This window comes from Lithobates pipiens, unplaced genomic scaffold (assembly GCF_037356315.1).
Source record: "Lithobates pipiens isolate NorthernLeopardFrog02 unplaced genomic scaffold, aLitPip1_a1.2 Scaffold_3, whole genome shotgun sequence".
Classification (NCBI taxonomy): domain Eukaryota; kingdom Metazoa; phylum Chordata; class Amphibia; order Anura; family Ranidae; genus Lithobates; species Lithobates pipiens.
In genome coordinates, this window is record NW_027507790.1 from 226,233,294 (window position 1) to 226,252,796 (window position 19,503).

At 42.5% G+C, this 19,503-nt stretch overlaps 1 protein-coding gene across 1 annotated transcript in view; it reads left to right on the top strand.

Moving 5' to 3' along the window:
• NUP155 (nucleoporin 155) overlaps window positions 1-19,503 on the top strand; it is an 88,004-nt gene that overhangs the window by 64,122 nt on the left and 4,379 nt on the right. The window contains exons 27-34 of the mRNA XM_077462836.1: window positions 1,550-1,654; window positions 1,775-1,929; window positions 3,521-3,650; window positions 6,126-6,239; window positions 8,221-8,341; window positions 10,922-11,032; window positions 18,073-18,209; window positions 19,291-19,397. Of these exons, the coding sequence (XP_077318962.1) occupies window positions 1,550-1,654; window positions 1,775-1,929; window positions 3,521-3,650; window positions 6,126-6,239; window positions 8,221-8,341; window positions 10,922-11,032; window positions 18,073-18,209; window positions 19,291-19,397 (980 nt within the window). The remainder of the gene's footprint in view (window positions 1-1,549; window positions 1,655-1,774; window positions 1,930-3,520; window positions 3,651-6,125; window positions 6,240-8,220; window positions 8,342-10,921; window positions 11,033-18,072; window positions 18,210-19,290; window positions 19,398-19,503) is intronic.

Here is a 19,503-nt window from a genome sequence, read left to right on the forward strand (position 1 = left end):
CCAATATTTTTGTAATATATTAAAGATGATGTTGCATCAAGTAACTAAATACCAAATATGTCAAGATTTAAAATTGCGCACACCTGTGAAATGGCAAATAACAGTGGCTCTTTAAAAGTTATCCGTATAGTATAGGCATGTCCAAAGTCCGGTCCGCGTTCCGGTTTCGGACGGCACACTTGATAATTTTTGACATGTATATCTTTTTTGGCCCACAAAGAATCCGGAGCACCGGTCGCCAGAAAAAGATATATGCTGCTTCTTTGGAGGGGGCGGGACCAGTGCCGTACATACAGGAGTATTTCCTGTTTACACGGTGGCCTCTATAAAAGGAAGTCCGGTCTCCTGTGCTGCCATTGGATGACTGTTCTGTCAATCATAAAGAGGCCGCCGATAAAACAGGCGTTTCTCCTGTATGTCTGTTGGCGCTCATCCCACCCCCCTCTGGGGCTGTAGATGGGCATGAATCAGGCTGCACTGATCGCAATGGTGAGTCTGCATTCAGGGCACTTGAGGCTGCAGTTGGGCACAGTTCTTTATTTAAAATGTTAGATTTTTTTCCTGAAACTTCCCTCTTAAGGTGAAGGTGCATGTTATAAGCCAATAAATACTGTATATCCAAATAACAAGCTCCACTCTTCACCACACACAGCCAAAAAGGCAAGAGATTTCTTGTTGGGCAGTGTATTGGTGCTCGGACGAACATACTTAGACCAAATTTTGATTGTTCAAAGAATGTTGGCCAAAATGGTCGGCCCTCACGCATGTTCACTTCATCAAATCTGGCCCTCTTTGAAAAAAGCTTGGACACCGCTGGTGTAGAAGTAATTGGATTATGGCCCTAGATTTATTGCGTTCATTCTGATTTTTGCGGCGATGCCACCCATGTGAAATCACAGGCTATGTCAGCATGCCGGACCTACGCATGTGTTTGCATCTGTGTGTATTTATGGAGGCACAGGGTGCTTTTAATTTTTTACATTTTATTTAAATGTAATATTTTTGCTTTTATTTAACTTTATTGTTATCACAAGTGGGCTATCAAGCTCCTATGTGACAGCTTTGGTCAATGACAGATCCTCTTTATGAAGACATGAGGGGTCTGATAAATGTCTCCCTTGCCCTCCAAAGCAAGAAATAAGCAGTCATGCTTGGTTAGCTGTAACCAGTAAGTTCTAAAACAGAAGAGACTAAATCAGTGTCGCTTCTATTTTCATCAGAGGAGATTGGGAACAGATGCTCCTCCATTTCCTCTGTGATAAGCTGTCCCAACAGCTTACTGTGGTCCTTGGCTCTCCTGTTCCTGAATGGCTGAAGAGGGAGAGTGTCCCTTCCCCATACTGTAAAAGTGATTGTCTGTAAAGCCGTTAAACAGCTGATCACAGGCTGAAAAAAATTGGCTGCAGCCATGATCGTGTAATAACTGCTTGTTGACAGGACATTTATAGATGCGAGTTGGTCAGCAAGTGGTTAAGTAGAGATACAATGTTGAAATATTTTGTATCCAGTAATCAAAAATCACAAGATGTATAACCTTCTTTCATTTTAGTTTGAACAAATGCTGAAATTGGCTCAACGCTCAACAGACGAACTCTTCAACATTGCTCTGTTTAATTGGCTGATACAGGCAGATCTTACAGACAAACTGCTCGAGGTGAGCATATATTTTGTCTTGTCTATTTTTTAACTGTACTCATTTTGGAGTATGGTTTTTATGTTTGAACCTCATTTTGTGTAAACATCAGACTTTTTTTTTTATTATTATGTTCTACAGCTAAACTCTCCGTTCTTGGAGCCTCATCTTGTGCGCATGGCCAAGCTTGATCAAAACAAAGTGCGCTATATGGATCTTCAATGGAGATACTATGAGAAGAACCGCAATTTCAGCAGTGCAGCAAGAGTTGTGGCCAAGCTGGCTGACATGCCCAGGTAGACCTTGCTATATCCAAGTTCAAATTCCTGTCTTGTTTATTCTCCTTTTGTTGCCTTTTGTCAAAGCAGATCAGAAAACCTCTTAATAGTACTCCTTGTTACATATTTAACATCTGTATGTCAAATTCCCTCATGCAGCACAGCTTTGTCTTTGTGTTTTAACTCTTCTACAGCTAAAGTGATAGTCTTGAAAGATTACTGAGTAGATGTTTGCACATGTATCGTGTTGGGTGTGGGCAAAGTGGCCAGCTGAGAAGCTAGAAAGGTTATGTAGAGCGATATTCCTAATGTTATGGAGGTACTGATGATAAATGCCCAGAGCTGAAACCCATCTGGAAAATTTGCCTAGTTTACTTTGCAGCTTAAAGTGATTTGTAAAGGAAATAAAAATAAACCACAAACTTCTCTAATTACCTGCTCTATGCAATGGAATTGCATAGAGCGTCCTGAACCTCTTCACCAGCTCTACTGGCTCCTCTGTCCAGTGCCCCAATGGAAAGCCGCTTCCCATGAGGGGCACTTGTGCGTGCTCGCTCCTGAGCCCGCTGCTGCATTCATTGGCACAAGCAGCAACACCCGGGCTCCGTTCCCTCGTCGCTGGCTTTGATTGACAGCATTGGGAGCCATTGGCTCCCAGTACCCCAGCAAAGTAAAACATGGAAGTGAGGGGAGAGAACTGCAGACCTGCACAGCTGCTGTATTGAATGAGGGCGAGGAGCCAAAAGCGATGTCTAACATTTTTTACCTTAAAGTGGTTGTTAAGCCACTCTAACATGTATACACTCTCAGCACTGCTTCCTTTTGCAGTGTCCCCCTCTGTGTGCGAGGTATAAAAATATATCCTGCAAATACCTCATTTCAGAGCCGAGATTGTGATCACATGACTGGCCGGCTCTCTCCTTTCCTCCTCTGACAGATGCAGCAGGAGGGGCTAAGATTCCCCTGCTGATGTCAGTCGGTAGTGGAGGAGGAGAGATCAAAGAGCCGGCCAGTCATGTCATCACAATCTCTGCTCTGAAATGAGATATTTGCAGCATTTATTTTTATAACTCGCGCACAGAGAGGGACACTGCAATAGGAGGCGGTGCTGATAGTGTATACAGGTTAGTGTTATGCAAGCAGCAGGAGGGGGAGGGGCAGCACGAGCAGACAGGCATCGAGGGGAGGAGGACACAGGAACAGAGAAGTCAGAGAGCAGGGCTGCGGATAAGGGCGGCACATAAACTGACCAAGGGCTTCAGCAGTCATGATACGCTGGTCAGTTTACGCGGGGGGGGGCAGAAACTGTCAGGATCAGTCAGGTGTTACAGGGGTTAACAAACGCATTATTGCAAGTAATACAATAAGGTAAAACCTGTTTAAGCTTTAGCACCACTTTAAGTGGTTAGGTAGCTGTACACAGTTATAGCCCACAAGACAGTGGGGAACATATGTTGGGTACCAATGCCAACCTTTTTTTCTTTTCTTTTTTTTCCCTTCATTTTAGTTTAGGTACAAAATCATTGGATTGGTTAGTATATTGTGCTGTGAATATCAACCCTGTGTTGTATTGTTGTTAAAGCATAGTTATATGTTTGTCTCCTCCCAGCACAGACATTTTACTAAAGCTGAGGATTGAGTACCTGTCTAGAGCCATCCTGAGTGCCAAAAGTTCTACTGGAATGTCTTCTCTACCTTCTGATGGAGAGTTTCTGCATGAGCTGGAAGAGAAAATGGAGGTAATGTTTTTATAAATAATTTACATATATAGGGTTTTATTATTCTATGCCAATATCTAACATAGAAACAAATCAAAGTGAACCTGTCAGAACTTCCACAATCTTTCTCAGTGCAGAGCATCCCAAATTATTAGCTATCGGTAACCAGCTAGTCAACTCATTGGGGTGGATTTACTAAATTCGAAAAGGACTGTACACTTTGCAAGTCCAGTTATGCTATTTTTCCCCAGAACCGCAAGGGTCGGCAACCTTTTTCCACTTAGGGGACGGATTCAATGTATGTAAATGCATTGAAGGCCGCGTTCACCTGCTAATAAATGAAGATGATAAAAATCCTAACACAGTAATAACGGTACAGGTTTACCTCACTTTAAGGTGCTTCACTAATACAAAGCTAGTTCACCCTGAGGAAGTATGTAGCTGGGGATTCAGATTTTACTGTCCCCCTCCCCCGTCCTGGCACCCAAGGGTGGCTGATGCCAGCCTTCCCTGTCAGCATGTTCTGGGGATGGTGCTCCTATCCCTAGGGAAAATGGGTTTCCTGCCCTTGGGGGTGATTAGGGCCCCCCCCCCCCCCCCTATTGCAGTGTCCTCTGTCCCCTGCGCAACCCCCCCCCCTCCCCACTGTAGTATTCTCTCCCCTGCATATACCCAATCAGGTGCAAGGAAAATAATCTTTGCTAGCACATGATTGGACGATGGAAATCAGCAGAGCTTTGCCACATTCACTAAGCTTTGGGGAAAATTGAGTGCAAACAAACACATTTTCCCAGCACACTTACCAGCTAGCCTGCAAATAAATCAAATTAACCCTAACGATTCACATTTAAAATCGGAGGGTTTTGTTGCACACATTTGCACATTTGTTGCCCCACAGCCCATGTCAAGGCTCCTCTGTATACTGCGGTCCCAAATTCATAGTTTTTGGAGTCTCCAAGTTGGAGCACATATAACAGTGGATAAAGTAAGGGCAGGTTTGCCTGGAAAGGAGCTCACAAGGCACAGTGACACATTGGTCCCCCAGCAATAGCCAGAATTCAACTGAATGTATCCAGTGTGCCCTCATACCAAATGAGTGCAACTACGCTGTCTATTTGCTTTAGTAAATTCACCTCAATGTGTCCACCAAGGTTATGTTGAAGTACATGAACATCGCCACGTAAGTGACTAGCTTAAGTAAGTGAATACTTTCCAATTGTGTTATATCTCATTCATGCATCTGATCATTTGAGTCCTTATATGTTTAGGATTTCTGTGCAAACCTGTCTAAATTGAGCATGTAGTGTTAAGATGAGGACACGTGTGTGGATTATATGGATTCTTATCTAGATCTATTAAGCATCAGGTTTTGGTGGGGGGGGGTTTGTACAATTTTATAACTATTTATAAATCTCTGATCCCCATCCTCTTGAGATCTGGAATAACATCACCATACCAGCAACTTACTGATCCAAAGATGCTCCAGTATCCCCTGCAGATCCCATGTGTCTCATTTGTCTGAGTGTTAACATTTCTTTCTGTCTTAAACCACTTCCCAACCGGCCAATGCACATATACGGCCGGGTGGGAGCCGTCTACTTCTGATAGGACGTTCAGGAACGTCCATCAGCAGGAGCGGCATCGCGCGTGCCCGCGCAGCGGCGCGATCCTGATGCGCCAGTGTCACCCGGACACGGCGCATCTCAGATCAGCAGGAGGGCTCTCTGATTGGCCCTCCTGATCACATGACGGCCGTGTCCAATCACGGCCGTCATGTGATGTAAACAAGCAGCTCCTTTCCTCACACAGAAGTCATCGCTGAGGAGAGGAGAGCTGATCGCTGCAGCCGGCTGATGATCAGGGAGTATGAGCTGTTTTTTACAGCTTTTTACTCACTGATCACCAGTCTAGTGTAATACACAACACACCACACAGTATAAACACAGTCCCCACGTATGTCCCCAAAACATGCATGTCCCCAAATAATAAAAACACATGTCCCTAATAATAAAAACATGTCCCCCACATATGTCCCACTAAAATCACATGTTCCAATGATTATCTGCACACATATGTACATGATCATTTGCGTACATATGTCCGTGATCACACAAACTTATTATACACTTAACTGAATTTTTTTTACCAAGAACATGTAGCAGAATACATTTTGGCTTAAATTTATGACAAAATTTGATTTTATTGGATTTCTTTTAAAATAGAAAAAAGAAAATATAGTTTTTTTTTTTCCAAATTTCCGCTTTTTTTAAAAACGGAGTCATAAATAAATACCACCAAAATATATCTCTGTGCGAACAAAATGATAAAAATTTAATTTGGGTACAGTGTAGCATGACCGCGCAATTGTCACTGAAAGCGCTAGAGCGATGAAAGCTGAAAATTGGGCTGGGAAGGAAGGGGACAAAGTGCCCTGTATTGAAGTGGTTAAGCTTTATATTAGAGTTATGGTATATTAGACTATTTGTTTGATTTCAGGTTGCTAGAATACAACTGCAGATCCAGGATACGTTAATCAGGAGATATTCAGATCATCCTTCAGTTCAAGATGCTGTGGTTCAGCTGGATTCAGGGCTAATGGATGTTACAAAGGTATCTTTTTTTTTTTTTTTTTTTCTTCTATAAATAAGATGGGTGTAGTTTAGTGCTAGGTTATTGAGCTAGAGAAAGTCCACCAAAAAATCCCATTTATGTTCCTGGGGCTGATTTTGCATTTAGAATGGCAAGTTTGTGTCAGTTAAGCCCCATACACACTATCAGATTTTCTGCTAAGTTTTTCCTTCAGATTTACCAAAACCATATAATATGAGGTCAAACCTTAGGAGATTCAATGTGTATGCAATCAGGGCAGGCCCTTGTACTACATGGTTTTGGTAAATCTGAAGGAAATACTGTGTATGGGACTTAACTGACACAAACTTGCCATTCTAAATGCAAAATCAGCCCCAGGAACATAAAAGGGATTTTTTGGTGGACTGTCTCTGATACTGCGTTTTGACCTGTAAAGCCCCATACACACTATAATGTATGCAACATTCATATAACTACTTTACTTTAAGCCCTTTGCACCTAAGGGTAAAACAAATATTAATGCCTATAGCCCTGTACACGAGATCTGAAAATCGTGCAACAGATTGTCAGTTTTTTAGGGGGCTTTTTTTGCATGCTAGTCGCATATCGAAAATGGAGAGGTTACTAAAGAGACAGACAAATTCTCGTACGACAGAATAAAAAATCGGTAGTGATGTCATGTGTTGTAGTGTTTATTGTATTTTCGAACGACAACTGTACTGATTAAACAAAAATTGTACATTCTGGTATCGTACGAGAAAATGTTTTGGTTGCAAAAGCTGTGCTGCAACAGTCAGGGGCTGCACTGGAGATAACACTGGAATGAAGACAGTTATGTATTTTACTGTGTGGTTTACAGTTGGAAGATTAAGAGATCTGAAATTCCTGAAGGTGTAGTTGTCCTTTTAAAGGTCATAAACAACTAAAAAGTGAAACCTTGCCTTCTTTCTAAACCTGGAATATGTATGTAGCAAATGTTCCAATACTTGGCTGGCTTGAGGTGAGTGACTTAACTGATTTGTGCCTGCGCTATAGCTGAATGACGGCTACAGTGCAGGCCTTTATTGCCAGGGGGCCATCAATAGATGTCGTCCTGTGCATGAGCTGGCTGCGCTGCACGCTCTGTGATCAGAGTCAATGAGACTCGGCTTATCACAGATCTGAGTAAGGGGACCATCTCGACCCTTACCACATGATCAGATGACAGCTGATCATGTGATGTAAACAAGAGATCGGTAATTGGCATTCTTTTCTGCTCGCGCTGACAGCGTGAGTAAAAAAAGTCCATCTCTGGCTTGTGTCAGAGGGACAGTGGTCCCGAAGAGGGTGAGACGTCACTCAAGTATCTGTACCCACCATTGTATAGCAATGCCACAAATCGGTGCCCACCAGTTCAACCTACCAGTGCCATTTATTAATGCACATCAATCAAGGAGAAAAATTACTTGTAAGATTTTATAACCAACTATAAAACCGTTGTTTTTTGTGGGGGGTGGGGTTTTCAAATTTTTTTATTTTTTTTTTTTATTTTTTTTTTTTTTAGCAAAAAATAAAAAAAAAACAGCAGTGATTTAAATGCCACCAAAATAAAGCTTTATTTGTGGGAAACCAATGATAAAAATGTAATTTGTACATTTGTTACACTGTTGTATAACCGCGCAATTGTTATTCAAAGAGTGACAGCCCTGAAAGCTGAACATTGGCCTGGGCATGGAGGGGGTTTAAGTGCCCAGTGAGCAAATGTTTAAGGTGGTGAAGCAAGGTTTACTATAATAACCACTTTGCTACCTTCAGAAATGAGCCAACAATCGCAGCTCCACTTTCTCTATTCTGATAGGTTCCCTATAAATTTGCTTGGAACTGTAGTGAAAAGGGCTGACTTGCTAAACCCTCTTATGTGTTTTAAATAGTACTATTGGAATTCTACCCTTTTACTATTTATATGACCTAATCATGCAATCTGTTAAGTCTTATTTTTTTCTCTTTCTGTTTACATCTCCAGTTATATGGTGAATTTGCAGATCCATTCAAACTATCAGAGTGTAAGCTGGGAATCATTCACTGTGCTGGCCATTCAGACCCCATTCTGGTACAGAATTTGTGGCAGGAAATCATAGAAAGAGGTATGAATACTGCATTCAGCTGTGGAATTATGTTTAGGCTTCTTTCTGATCTTTTGTCAGCATACTCTGCAGTTGGGTGTGACACAACAGTGGCTGTTTCAGAGTGCTTTGCAGGCGCTATTTTGAGCACTTTAGCACCTGTAAAGCACCTCGGTGTAAAAGCAGCCTTAAACTCTTTTGATTCCTATTCTTGCTATTGGAAGACAACTTTTAATGGTACTTGTACAAAAACTTATACAGAGAATTAGGCTGACTTCTTGAAAATGTTAGATGCCCAGTTTTCTATATATTTTCAAAGCACACTGGCACAACTGAAAAATGCAGGTCTGGGAAATCGGAGTGAAGTCAAAACTCACAGAGGCTCATTTATAACACAGAGCAGATATTGCTATTCACTCTTCATTATACTCCTGTCGGGGTATGTTCAGCATGGCCCACTAATAAAATGCATACAGCAGTATTTAGCCAGTGGTACCCCAAAGATCTCTCTGATTTTGGAAGTCACATGATGGTCTCTCCACCCAGGTTTTTATATAAATAATGTCGGAGGGCTTTCACACTGGAGCGGTGCGCTGGCAAGACAGTGAAAAAAGTCCTGCTAGCCGCATCTTTGGAGCGGTGTATTCACCGCTCCTAAACTGCTCCTACCCATTGAAATCAACGGGGCAGCGCAGCTATACCACCAGCAAAGCGCAGCTGCATCAGCACTTTGTGGGCGGTTTTGACCTCTAGCCCCTTTTTCGCCACTTTACCGCCGTCGCCCGCACTGCTCCAGTGTGAAAGGGGCCTTAAAGCTGATCTCCATGTTCTAGTGAAGTTTAAATAGTTTGGTCTCAATGGATTGCATATTGCACCCTCTCTTCTCCTATGCCTCTGTGTGTTTCATCACAAGTATGCTAGTTTGTACCACTATGGCTGATTGAGGTAGATCTCTAGCTCTGGTCTAAATACTGGATTTTTACTTTTGGTTTGGCTGCTGTGTGTTTTTGTTTTTGTCCCCATGTGAGGGCAGCTTGTTTCTGTTTTTGTTACTTTACAAAAACTCTTAAATCTGATTTAAAAAAATAATAATCCAAGCTGGTTTAAACATTACTTCCCTTGCAGATGCAGTATCTGCCCAAACGAACTATATAAACTTCACTAAAACATGTTTTTAAAGATAATTACATTCTCTGCATTAAAGTAGAATTCCACTCTAACACTATAATCCCTGCATCTATAGATATGCAAGATCTAACACCTAACTTATCTAGCCCTGTAAATAAGAAATCGGTATACATTTTTTTTAAGCCAATATGACCTGATCCCACGCTGAGCTGTCATCTGTGGCTTCGATGTGGAGGTGGGTGCAGAGGACACATCCGACAACCAAAGTCCCATAGTAAGTCTTTGGGTAATGTCATTCCCCATTCATTTCACAGCCATTGTCAGATGTGTCCTCTGCAGAGCTTCCGCCACTGGAGATCGGATTGGCTTCAAAAAAGGTATATATACTGATTTCTTCTATACAGGGCTAGATAGGTTAGTGTTAGATAGTGGATGTTTGTAGATGCAGGGATTTTAGTGTTGGGGTGGATTTACACTTTAAGGTAAAAAAAAAACTTTATATGTTGGCTCCCCCCAGTCACCCCTAAATACCCACCTGAGCCCGATCTCGATCCAATGTTCTGGCTGTCTGCCTTTTATTTTTTGGCCATTTTATTAAGCTGGGCAGTTGTCACTTGCGCAAGCATGGGAGTTCATTCATCTTGACGGGTGCCAAAAATGTACATTGTGAACAGGCAGGTAAGAATACTTTAATGTAGAGGTGACCTAGTGGAGTTTATTTACTAAAACTGGAGAGTTCAAAATCTGGTGCAGCTCTGCATAAAAATGAATCGGCTTTCAGGTTTTATTGTCAAAGCTTAAAGTGGTTGTAAAGCCACTCTAACATGTTTATACTATCGGCACTGTCTCTTAATGCAGCGTGTGTAATTTTTATTTTAAAAAAAAAATGCAGTATATACCTTATTTCTGAGCAATTGGCTCAGAAGGGCTGTGACCCCCCCGCTGACGTCAGGCACGCTGCATTAAGAGACAGTGCTGATAGATGGTATATAAGTGTACATGATGTTCCGGGGGGGGGGGGGGGGGGCGGGTGTCGGTGACGCACTGTCACTAGCTGAAAGACAGGGAGGGAAGGGGTGAGAGGAGGACAGGAGAGCTGCGAATGACTGAGGCATGTAAACTGACCACGGTGTCGGGGCTCAGCAGCCATAATATACCGTGGTCAGTTTACAGGAGGAATGGCATAGCCAGGCAGGATCAACCAAGTATTGCAGGGTATACAGGGGGCCAAATTACACAGCCCAAGCACTGTGCTGTATAACATGCTTTAAAGGGACAGGATCTTTTTTTTTTTAAATAAACACTTTAATTGAACAAGCTGAAGTTAGAAGCTAATTGGCAACCATGCACAGCGGCACCAAATTTTTAACACTACAGTTTTAGTTAATCAAACCCAGTCAGTCTCTTGTGTAAAAAGCTTTTTTGCTCTGCTTTTAACAAGATGTGTTTTTTTTGTTTTGTTTTTTATTTCAGAATTAAGTGACAGTGTTGCTATGAGCGCTGTGGATCGGATGCAATCATTAAATTTGAAGTTAACAGCACTTGGCAAGATTTATGTCAGCAATCCACGATACTTCCCTCTAGGTGAGAGGGCTTACTTGTGATGCATAGATAGTAGTAATCTATACCTTCTGGATTTCAAAAGATACATGTTTTACAGGCTGTTCTGGACTGAGAATTTAACCAGCATTTAAAATATGTCAATGTTTTACTTGGGTGATTATGAATTAGTGTATAATGTTAAATATGTATTCCCAGCAAGCAAGCGCTTTTTTTAGTTTCCGGAGGTGATGTCAGTGTGCGTTTGCTTTACAAATCCAGAGTATTAGGTGTCTGATGAGCCTGCTATGGGAATCACAGGGGAGATGGCAGCAAAGATTTCATCCCATGAGAGCTCATTTATAGTCTTTCATGTTCATTAGCTGTAGATATAATGGCTCTGGAAGGATGTGCTGTACAGCTGATTGAGAGCCCTTCCAAATCCCAAATTTAAAATTAACACATAGAGGTTCTTATTTCAATCTGCCTATTCTGAATGGCTGATTTTAAAAGAGCAAAAATTGTATGTTCAATATATACATGTTATGGTGATGATTTTTCTTCAAAACGTGTTTGTTTTTTTGTTTTTATTTTAGTTTTAGGTTTTTTTTTTTTTTACATCACAGCAATGAAGAATGACTAACATTTCTGTGGCTTAAAGCAGATTCTTTAAAGTGAACCTATTGGGATAATCATATGGGAGCTGCCTGTAGGGCAATGAGTTGACTTTTTAGATTTCCTTGTAGTAGCAAAGTCAGGTTCAGAATGACATCCCTACAGTGGCGGCCCACCCATTAGAGGAGTGCATGGGCACTGACTGGCATCATTATATAACATGATGCTCATCAGTGCCACCCATAGGTACCCATCAGTGCCGCCTACGTGTGCCCATCAGTACCGCATTCCAGTGCCACCTCGTGCCCATTATCAGTGCAGCCATATCAGTGCCAGTCAGTGCCTGTCATTGAAGAACAAAACATACTTATTTACAAAACATTTTTACAGAAACAAAGAAAAACGTGTATATTTCATTTTTTTCAAAATTTTCAGTCTTTTTTTATTTGTTACACAAAAAATACAAACCACAGACGTGATCAAATACCACCAAAAGAAAAGCTCTATTTGTGGGAACAAAATGCTAGAAAATTTGTTTGGGTTCAGTGTTGTATGACCTCGCAATTGTCATTCAAATTGCAACAGCACTGAAAGCTGAAACGTGGCTTGGGCAGGAAGGTGTCTAAGTGCCTGGTATTGAAGTGGTTAAATTACTGTTTTATTTATTTTTTATTACATTTTAGTGTAAATATGAGATCGGAGGTCTTTTTGACCCCAGATCTTATATTTAAGAGGTCCTGTCATGCTTTTTTTCTATTACAATGGATGTTTACATTCCTTGTAATAGTAATAAAAGTGTCACAATTTTTTTTTTTTTTTTTTTTTTTTTTATACCGTGTAAAAATAAAAACGAAACTGTAAAATTAATAAGGGAAACATTTTTTACGCAAAGTTTGCGTGCAGAAGTGAACGCATACGCGGCTAGCGCACGCGTATGCAAACTGTGTTCAAACCACACATGTGAGGCATCGCCACGATCGGTAGCGCGAGAGCAATAATTCTAGCCCTAGAGCTCCTCTGTAACTCAACACATGCAACCTGTAGAATTTTTTTAAACGTCGCCTATGGAGATTTTTATAAATAAGTTTCCACAAGCAGGCGCAATTTTGAAGTGTGACATGTTGGGTATCAATTTACTCAGCATAACATTATCTTTCACAATATTCAAAAAAAAATTGGGCTAACTTTAGTGTCTTATTTTTTAATTCAAAAAAGTGCGCTTGTAAGACCACTGCGCAAATATGGTGTGACCGAAAGTATTGCAATGACCGCTGTTTTATTCTCTAGGACGGTGTTTCTAAACTCCAGTCCTCAAGGTGCCCCAACAGGTCATGTTTTCAGGCTTCCCATTATTTTGCACAGGTGATTTGATCAGTTTCACTGCCTTAGTAATTACAACAGCAGTTTCATCTGAGGGAAACCCTGAAAACATGACCTGTTGGGGTGCCTTGAGGACTGGATGTTGAGAAACACTGCTCTAGGATGTTAAAAAAAAAAAAAATGTTTGGGGGTTCTAGTAATTTTCTAGCAAAAAAACGTAACGTGTATATAACACATCTAAAAAAGAGGCCCGGTCCTTAAGTGGTTAAGTTACCTAATTTCAGCATGTTGGATCATCTGATTCATTCACAGCAGTGCTGCGATTTTAAGCGCTAACTCTAGAGTTCCCTTTCTTTGATCCTGACTTTTACTTTTTTTTTTTTTTATAATTAGCTTGCCTTCCTCCAACACAAGTAAATTTGTAAAAGCACCCTTTTTGCTGCTAGAGCAGTGTTTTGCACACATGTTTAAAATAATCCTTTTAGGCCTGAAGATTAGTTAAACCCCAAACATATATTTTCTGATACCAGAGACCCTTTGGAATAAAATTATGGTAGTTATCAATTTTTTAATGTCGTGATATTGGAGCAACAGTATATCAAGCGCAAGTGTTGAGTAAAAAAATACACGTTAACGTCTTAAGCAGACATCACTGGACACAGAGAACTTGTTATTCACAACTACTTGTTATGCTGCCACCTACAGGTAAATAAACACTAGCCAAAAAAAAAAACAGGTATCCCTTTCCAGGCAATAACCTCTTCCAGCTCAGCTAAGGCTCCTGTTTTTTCAGTTGGTGTCCTCAAATCAGTGATGGCGAACCTTGGCACCCCAGATGTGACATTTGCCATGATGCTCATGCACTCTGCAGTGTAGTGGAGCATCTTTTGTGGCTTGGATCTTCTAATTCCTAGCCTATTACAAGCACCCCTGATGGGATAGAGGTGGGCTTTATCCTGATCGGTTGCTGTGGCCAGCAGACCCAGAGGGGATTGTAATTGGACCCTGAATGCAAGAACAAGGACAGCTTCTAACACTGCTTGTGCTGGGTCCTGCGATCACCTGGGCTCAGTGTACTAGGTGAACTCACTGATGGGGTGCTCTGCAGGTCTAGGGCAGTTGTCCCTCAGGGGGAGTTGCATCCTTGAAGGTCCTGCAGGGGAAACCTTCCATGATGAATAAAGATTGTTACAGGGCTGTTGACAGTAGCAGTGTTCAAAAGGGCCAGGCATACGTGCGTTCTGAAAATGTGCCTGTGCCATTTTGACAGTTCCCTGGGGCACAAGCACGTGTGGCTCCTGCAGCTCCATACAGCCAGTGATTCCACAGGATTTAGCACCCGCATGATGCAGCTTACAGGACACCGCAGGTATTGAGGACATCTGATCATGGATTGAATGCCACTCCAGTGTTTTTTTGCTTGTTCCTGCATTCTCATCTGGGGTTCAGTTCCGGTAGGGTATAAGGGCCTACAGACTAGCAGCAAGCCATGGCCTTGTGCTGACGGAGGTGGAGGGAGGGACAATGAGGTGGGCTCCCAGATCCCTCTGTCAAATAGGGAGGACCTCCCTGCACAGTTCACCCTGCGATGACCCCCCCCCCCCCCCACCCCAAAGGTCAGATTAGCTCTTCATTCCTGCTTTTAATTGGGTATTTCCACTGTCTCAGAGACACAATCCTCCGCTTCCTTTTGTGTCAAGGGAGGAGTTTTCTGCAGCCATTTGTAGTTTGGAAGATCAGCCCTTGCTTTTTTTTTTTGTTTTGTTTTTCTGGCTTGAAAACCTCATGTGCCTGCTTTCCTTCCCCTCCTCACCTTTTGCATAAGGATGAGGCTTCAGAAAAAACTCCAAGAGGGGGAAGCTTTTGCATATCAGGAATCTTCTGTATATGAGTCTTTCCAGGAGGAATCCGAGGGCTGTTTCCGTCACAGAAGACCGCATTGGGTCACACCTTAACTTGCAAAGACAATCACTTTAAACCAGGGCTTGACAAATTTGCTTAGAATCTAGGAGCCAGCTGAAAAAATTAGGAGCCAGTTATTTAAATCCTCTGCCCAGCGCCCAGAACTGCATGTCTGGGGCATTGCTCATGCCTGATGCCAAGATAAAAAGACCATATTTAAAAAAATATATATATATATCAACTTTTGTTTTGTTATAAGATTTTGCAAATACTTTTTTTCTCCTTCACTGTGCTTTGATAGGCTGCACTAATGTGCACTGATGGGGCGGCATTCAGGTTGGAACTGATGGGCACTGGCATGTGGCATTGATGGGCACCAATAGGCAGCACTGAGGTGCCACTAATGGGAACTGGCAGGTGGCACTGGATGACACTGGCAGGTAACACTGGCAGGTTTCACAGCCGATAGTGTAACTGTGAAACTGAATGCTCCCTGCAGTGCTGCACTGTGTGAAACTGTATGGAGAGAGAGAGAGGAGCCGACACATTCAGCGTGATGTCAGAGGTGGACGGGACCCGGCAGCTATCCAGCCAATGATTGGGCTGCTTAAGGGGAGGGGCCACATACACGTATCGGCCCACCCAGATCCCATCGGCTGGTGTTGGAAAGCAGGGTTCCGCCCACCCCGACATTCAGCCTCAATTTTGACAGCTCCGATCTACACATAGTTTCACACACTGCGGCGCTGCTCTGCCAATAGTGTGTGGAGAAGGAGGAGGATGTCAGAGGCTGCTGAGCTGCTCTCTTCCTGCTCCATCCCGACTACCAGACAGTGCTCTGTGTCTGGCGGCACCAGACACAGAGGCACCCGTCAGTGAAAAAAACCCAGGCGCCAGGGCACAATTTCTAGTCGCAATGGTGACCTGGCGCCTGGGATTTGTCGAGCCCTGCTTTAAACCCACTTATCCAGCTAACTGGTTGAAAGCTTTTGCTTAGATTTATGTTCAATCTAGCGAGTCAGATCTGTCTTCTGATGTTGGCTGTGACTTTACATTGTCAAGCCATGTCTGGTTGTCCAAAATCCCCTAAAAGAGCTAACTAACCTGTCAAGGCACGCTGTCCCGGAGCTGTGATTTCTTCTTAGTCTTTTATGCGCAAGGCTGCCAATTGTACTTCTGTTAACGCATTCTACCAGGCGGACGTTTCTCTCATCTGATGCCAGCTTCAGGCATGAGGTCCTTTTGAACATCTGTTTTAGCTGTGTTGTGTTTTCTTGAGTCCCAGTTGGACTGCATTTGCAACTTTGTGTCCCTAAATAAGAAATTAAATAGGACTTTTGTACACGCCGTAAAATGTTTTTTTTTTTTCTTTGTGGGACACACCCCTCTGTGTTTATGACTATGCTCTCATTACTGCTTTGCTGCAAAACTAGAGGCATTCTGGTAGTATTAGAGTGTTACCCTGGTCTGTTTTATTTTTTTTTCTTTCTTGCCAGTGTCTGTTCCGCCTGTAGGCTGCAGTATTACCCTAAGGTTTAAGACTGTGTGTTTCTCTTGCTACACTCCAAGCAAAGGCTTTTACAAATCTGAAGACAAAAATCTTCAGAAAATCAAATAGTGCTTATGGGGCTTAAGTCAGACCAAAGTAGTGCAGAAACCTTTTTCATAGTCGCACCAGTTAAGACTGCTCTTATAGGGAACCATTGATTTATACGCATCATGCCACCGGTGCTCCCAAAGTCAGAGCGTATGTCACACCATTCGGCGAAGCCGCGATGATGTCACTCTCGCGCATGCGCACAGGAGGCGACACGCGGCATCTTCGTCGATGACGATGCCGCGATCAGTGCGCCTGCCTGTCTTTGGGCAAATATCTCCTAAACCGTATAGGTTTAGGAGATATTTCTTGGACCTACAAGTAAGCCTTAATCTAGGCTTACCTGTAGGTCAAAGTGTGTTGTGTTGTAAGGGTTTACAACCACTTTAAGGGAGTGAGGTTATTTTTATTCAAAGCGGAGTTCCAGTCAATTTTTTGTTTATTAAAGCAGAGTTCCACCCTAAATTAGAACTTCCGCTGATCGGAACCCTCTCTCCCCTCCGGTGTCACATTTGATACCTTTCAGGGATAGAGGGGTGCAGATACCTGTCTAAGACAGGTTTTTGCACCCACTTCTGGGCATAGACTCCCACGGGAGTCTATGCCCTTTCCTGTCCTGCCACGCTGTCTGCTGGGACACACACGGGTCCCAGAGACAGCGCGGAGCATTCTCATTGCGCAACTCACGCATGCACAGTAGGGAACCGGGAAGTGAAGCCGCAACGCTTCACTTCCTGATTCCCTCGCCGAGAATGACGCCGGCAGCAGCTGAGAGCCCAAGCGATTGATCGGCCTCGGCTGCCGACATCACTGGACTCCAGGAAAGGTGAGTGTCCATTTATTAAAAGTCAGCAGCTATAGTATTTGTAGCTGCTGGCTTTTAATAACTTTTTTTCAGGTGGACTCCCTCTTTAAGTCAGCCGCTACAATCGAGCAACGTGGCCACCCAAACCCTCCCGTCTCTCACCCCCCCTGTCCACGGCACTGGCAATACTACTGTGGGCATCCGGCTGTGATAGCTTGCAGCTTCACAGCCGGGTGCACATGTCTCACTACGCTGTCCTGCATAGCCAGACAATCTTTTGGGACCTGTGATGTGTCCTAGACGATTGCAGGGAGGAAGGGCTCCCAAGGCAGCCCAAGCGGGAGTGGGAGCTCGTCGTTGTGATGCATCGTGGAATCGAATCGTTGACCAGATAATCGTAATCGAATTGTGAGACCAGTGAAGATGCGCACTTCTAATAAATATACATATTTTGGCAAGTAAAAATTATCTAATATACGTATGTATTTCACCTGTGTATTTAGCCCTGGTTCATACCTATGCATTTTTTTTGTGCCTTTTCAGTTTTGCAGAAACAAACTACAGTTCACTTAACATGGTTTCCTATGGGTCACGTTCACATCTATGCATTTTATGGAAAGGGCCAGGGACTTTTTTCTGTTTTTTGATTCCATAGACTTCAATGGCTCAAAAACGAGTATTGAAAAATGCATCTGGAATATGCAACCTGTGAACCAGGCCTTACAGTAGCTGTTTGCCTGGTGTTCTACCTTAAAGCCTCTAGATAAAGTATTTTGATTTTTGTGTACTTTTGTTTTTGTGCTAATCTAACCCTTTTTGCTTTTTTTTTTTTTGTTCTCTTTGAAGAATTTTTGGTTCAGTACCTGGAACAACACGTGTGCACGTTGCACTGGGATGTGGGCTATGTAACTCAAACAATGCAGGAAATCGATGTGACCATCCCCCGGTTACTTGAAGTTTATAACCATTTATTTAAAGCAAGGGTAAGTGTTTAAGTATGGGAAGGGGGTATTGAATGTGTATCTTGAAGCCCACCTTCGGGCAACATTGGAAGCTTCTACGCCCCTCACTAGCACCTTTTCCAGGAGATCAGTGATTCATCACTGCACTCCGGACCTGCTGCTAACCGGTCTTGTGGCCTCATCTCATTGTAATTTTACAATGCTGCCGTTAGGTGACCAGTCAGCCCTAAAGACTATCTAGTGACAAGAAAGTGTCCATGTCACGAGGCAGTGATGTGGGCACCTAAAAACGATCACACTCCCATAGTTCTGTCTTGAGGGGAAAAAAAGGCAGGGAAAAGGGGGTCTGTCAAGCTGAGCATACAAGGAAAAAAAAATACACATTTGCTTATTTTATTTTATTTTTTCATCATTATTATTGGCATGTGATGATTTTTTTCTCTGCAATACTGTGTTGCCTTTTTTTTTTCTGTATGATCTGATGTAATATATGAGCGTTTTTGGTTAGATCTGAAAGTCCCACAACACTCCACTTCGTCGTGTTTCCAAACCAGATAGATGTGCTTTGGCATGAACAGCTAGCAGTAATCGTCAAATTCAACTGAACTTGTGTTGCAATCTTACAATTTATCCAAGACACTTTTTCAGTTCTAGTATGTTTTAGGATTGTGTGTTAGTTGCTAGTTTAGATACAGCACTCTGAGGCTCCATGCACACTGGCTTAAATATCGCTTCTACTACAGGAGTTTTGTGTTCTGCCTGTAGAAAGCAACTCATTGTTATATTATGTGTCCATGCACATTAGGGCAGGCATATTTTAAGCTCAACGTTTTAGAGGCAGTTAAAAAAAAAAAAAAAAAAAAAAAACTTTTCTGATTGGAGATTCTTCTAGTCTAAACTCTCTACAAAAATTTCTCTATTAGAGCGATTTTTTTATTTATTTTTATTTTTTTTTACCCAGTGTGCATGGAGCCTTAAGGATCCCCTCCAGTTGAATTGCATGCTGGAAGAATTTAATTTTGTAAGCTTAATCAAGGTCAGGAGGGCATGTGACGTGTGGTTGTATTGTGATACTATACTACTTTTTTAATTTATTTTTTAGGACCCATTCTGGAATAGAATAAAGAAGCCCTTACACCTTTTAGACTGTATTCACATCCTGCTGTCTGGATATGTACAAGACCCCAGCAAAGTGCCAAACTATGAAAGGTGAGAACAATACCACCTTGGAAAATTCACTGGGGGTAGATTTTGGCTACGATGTAGTTATGGCCATGGCAGTTTTTGTCAATGATGGTCGGCTGTCAAAAAAAGA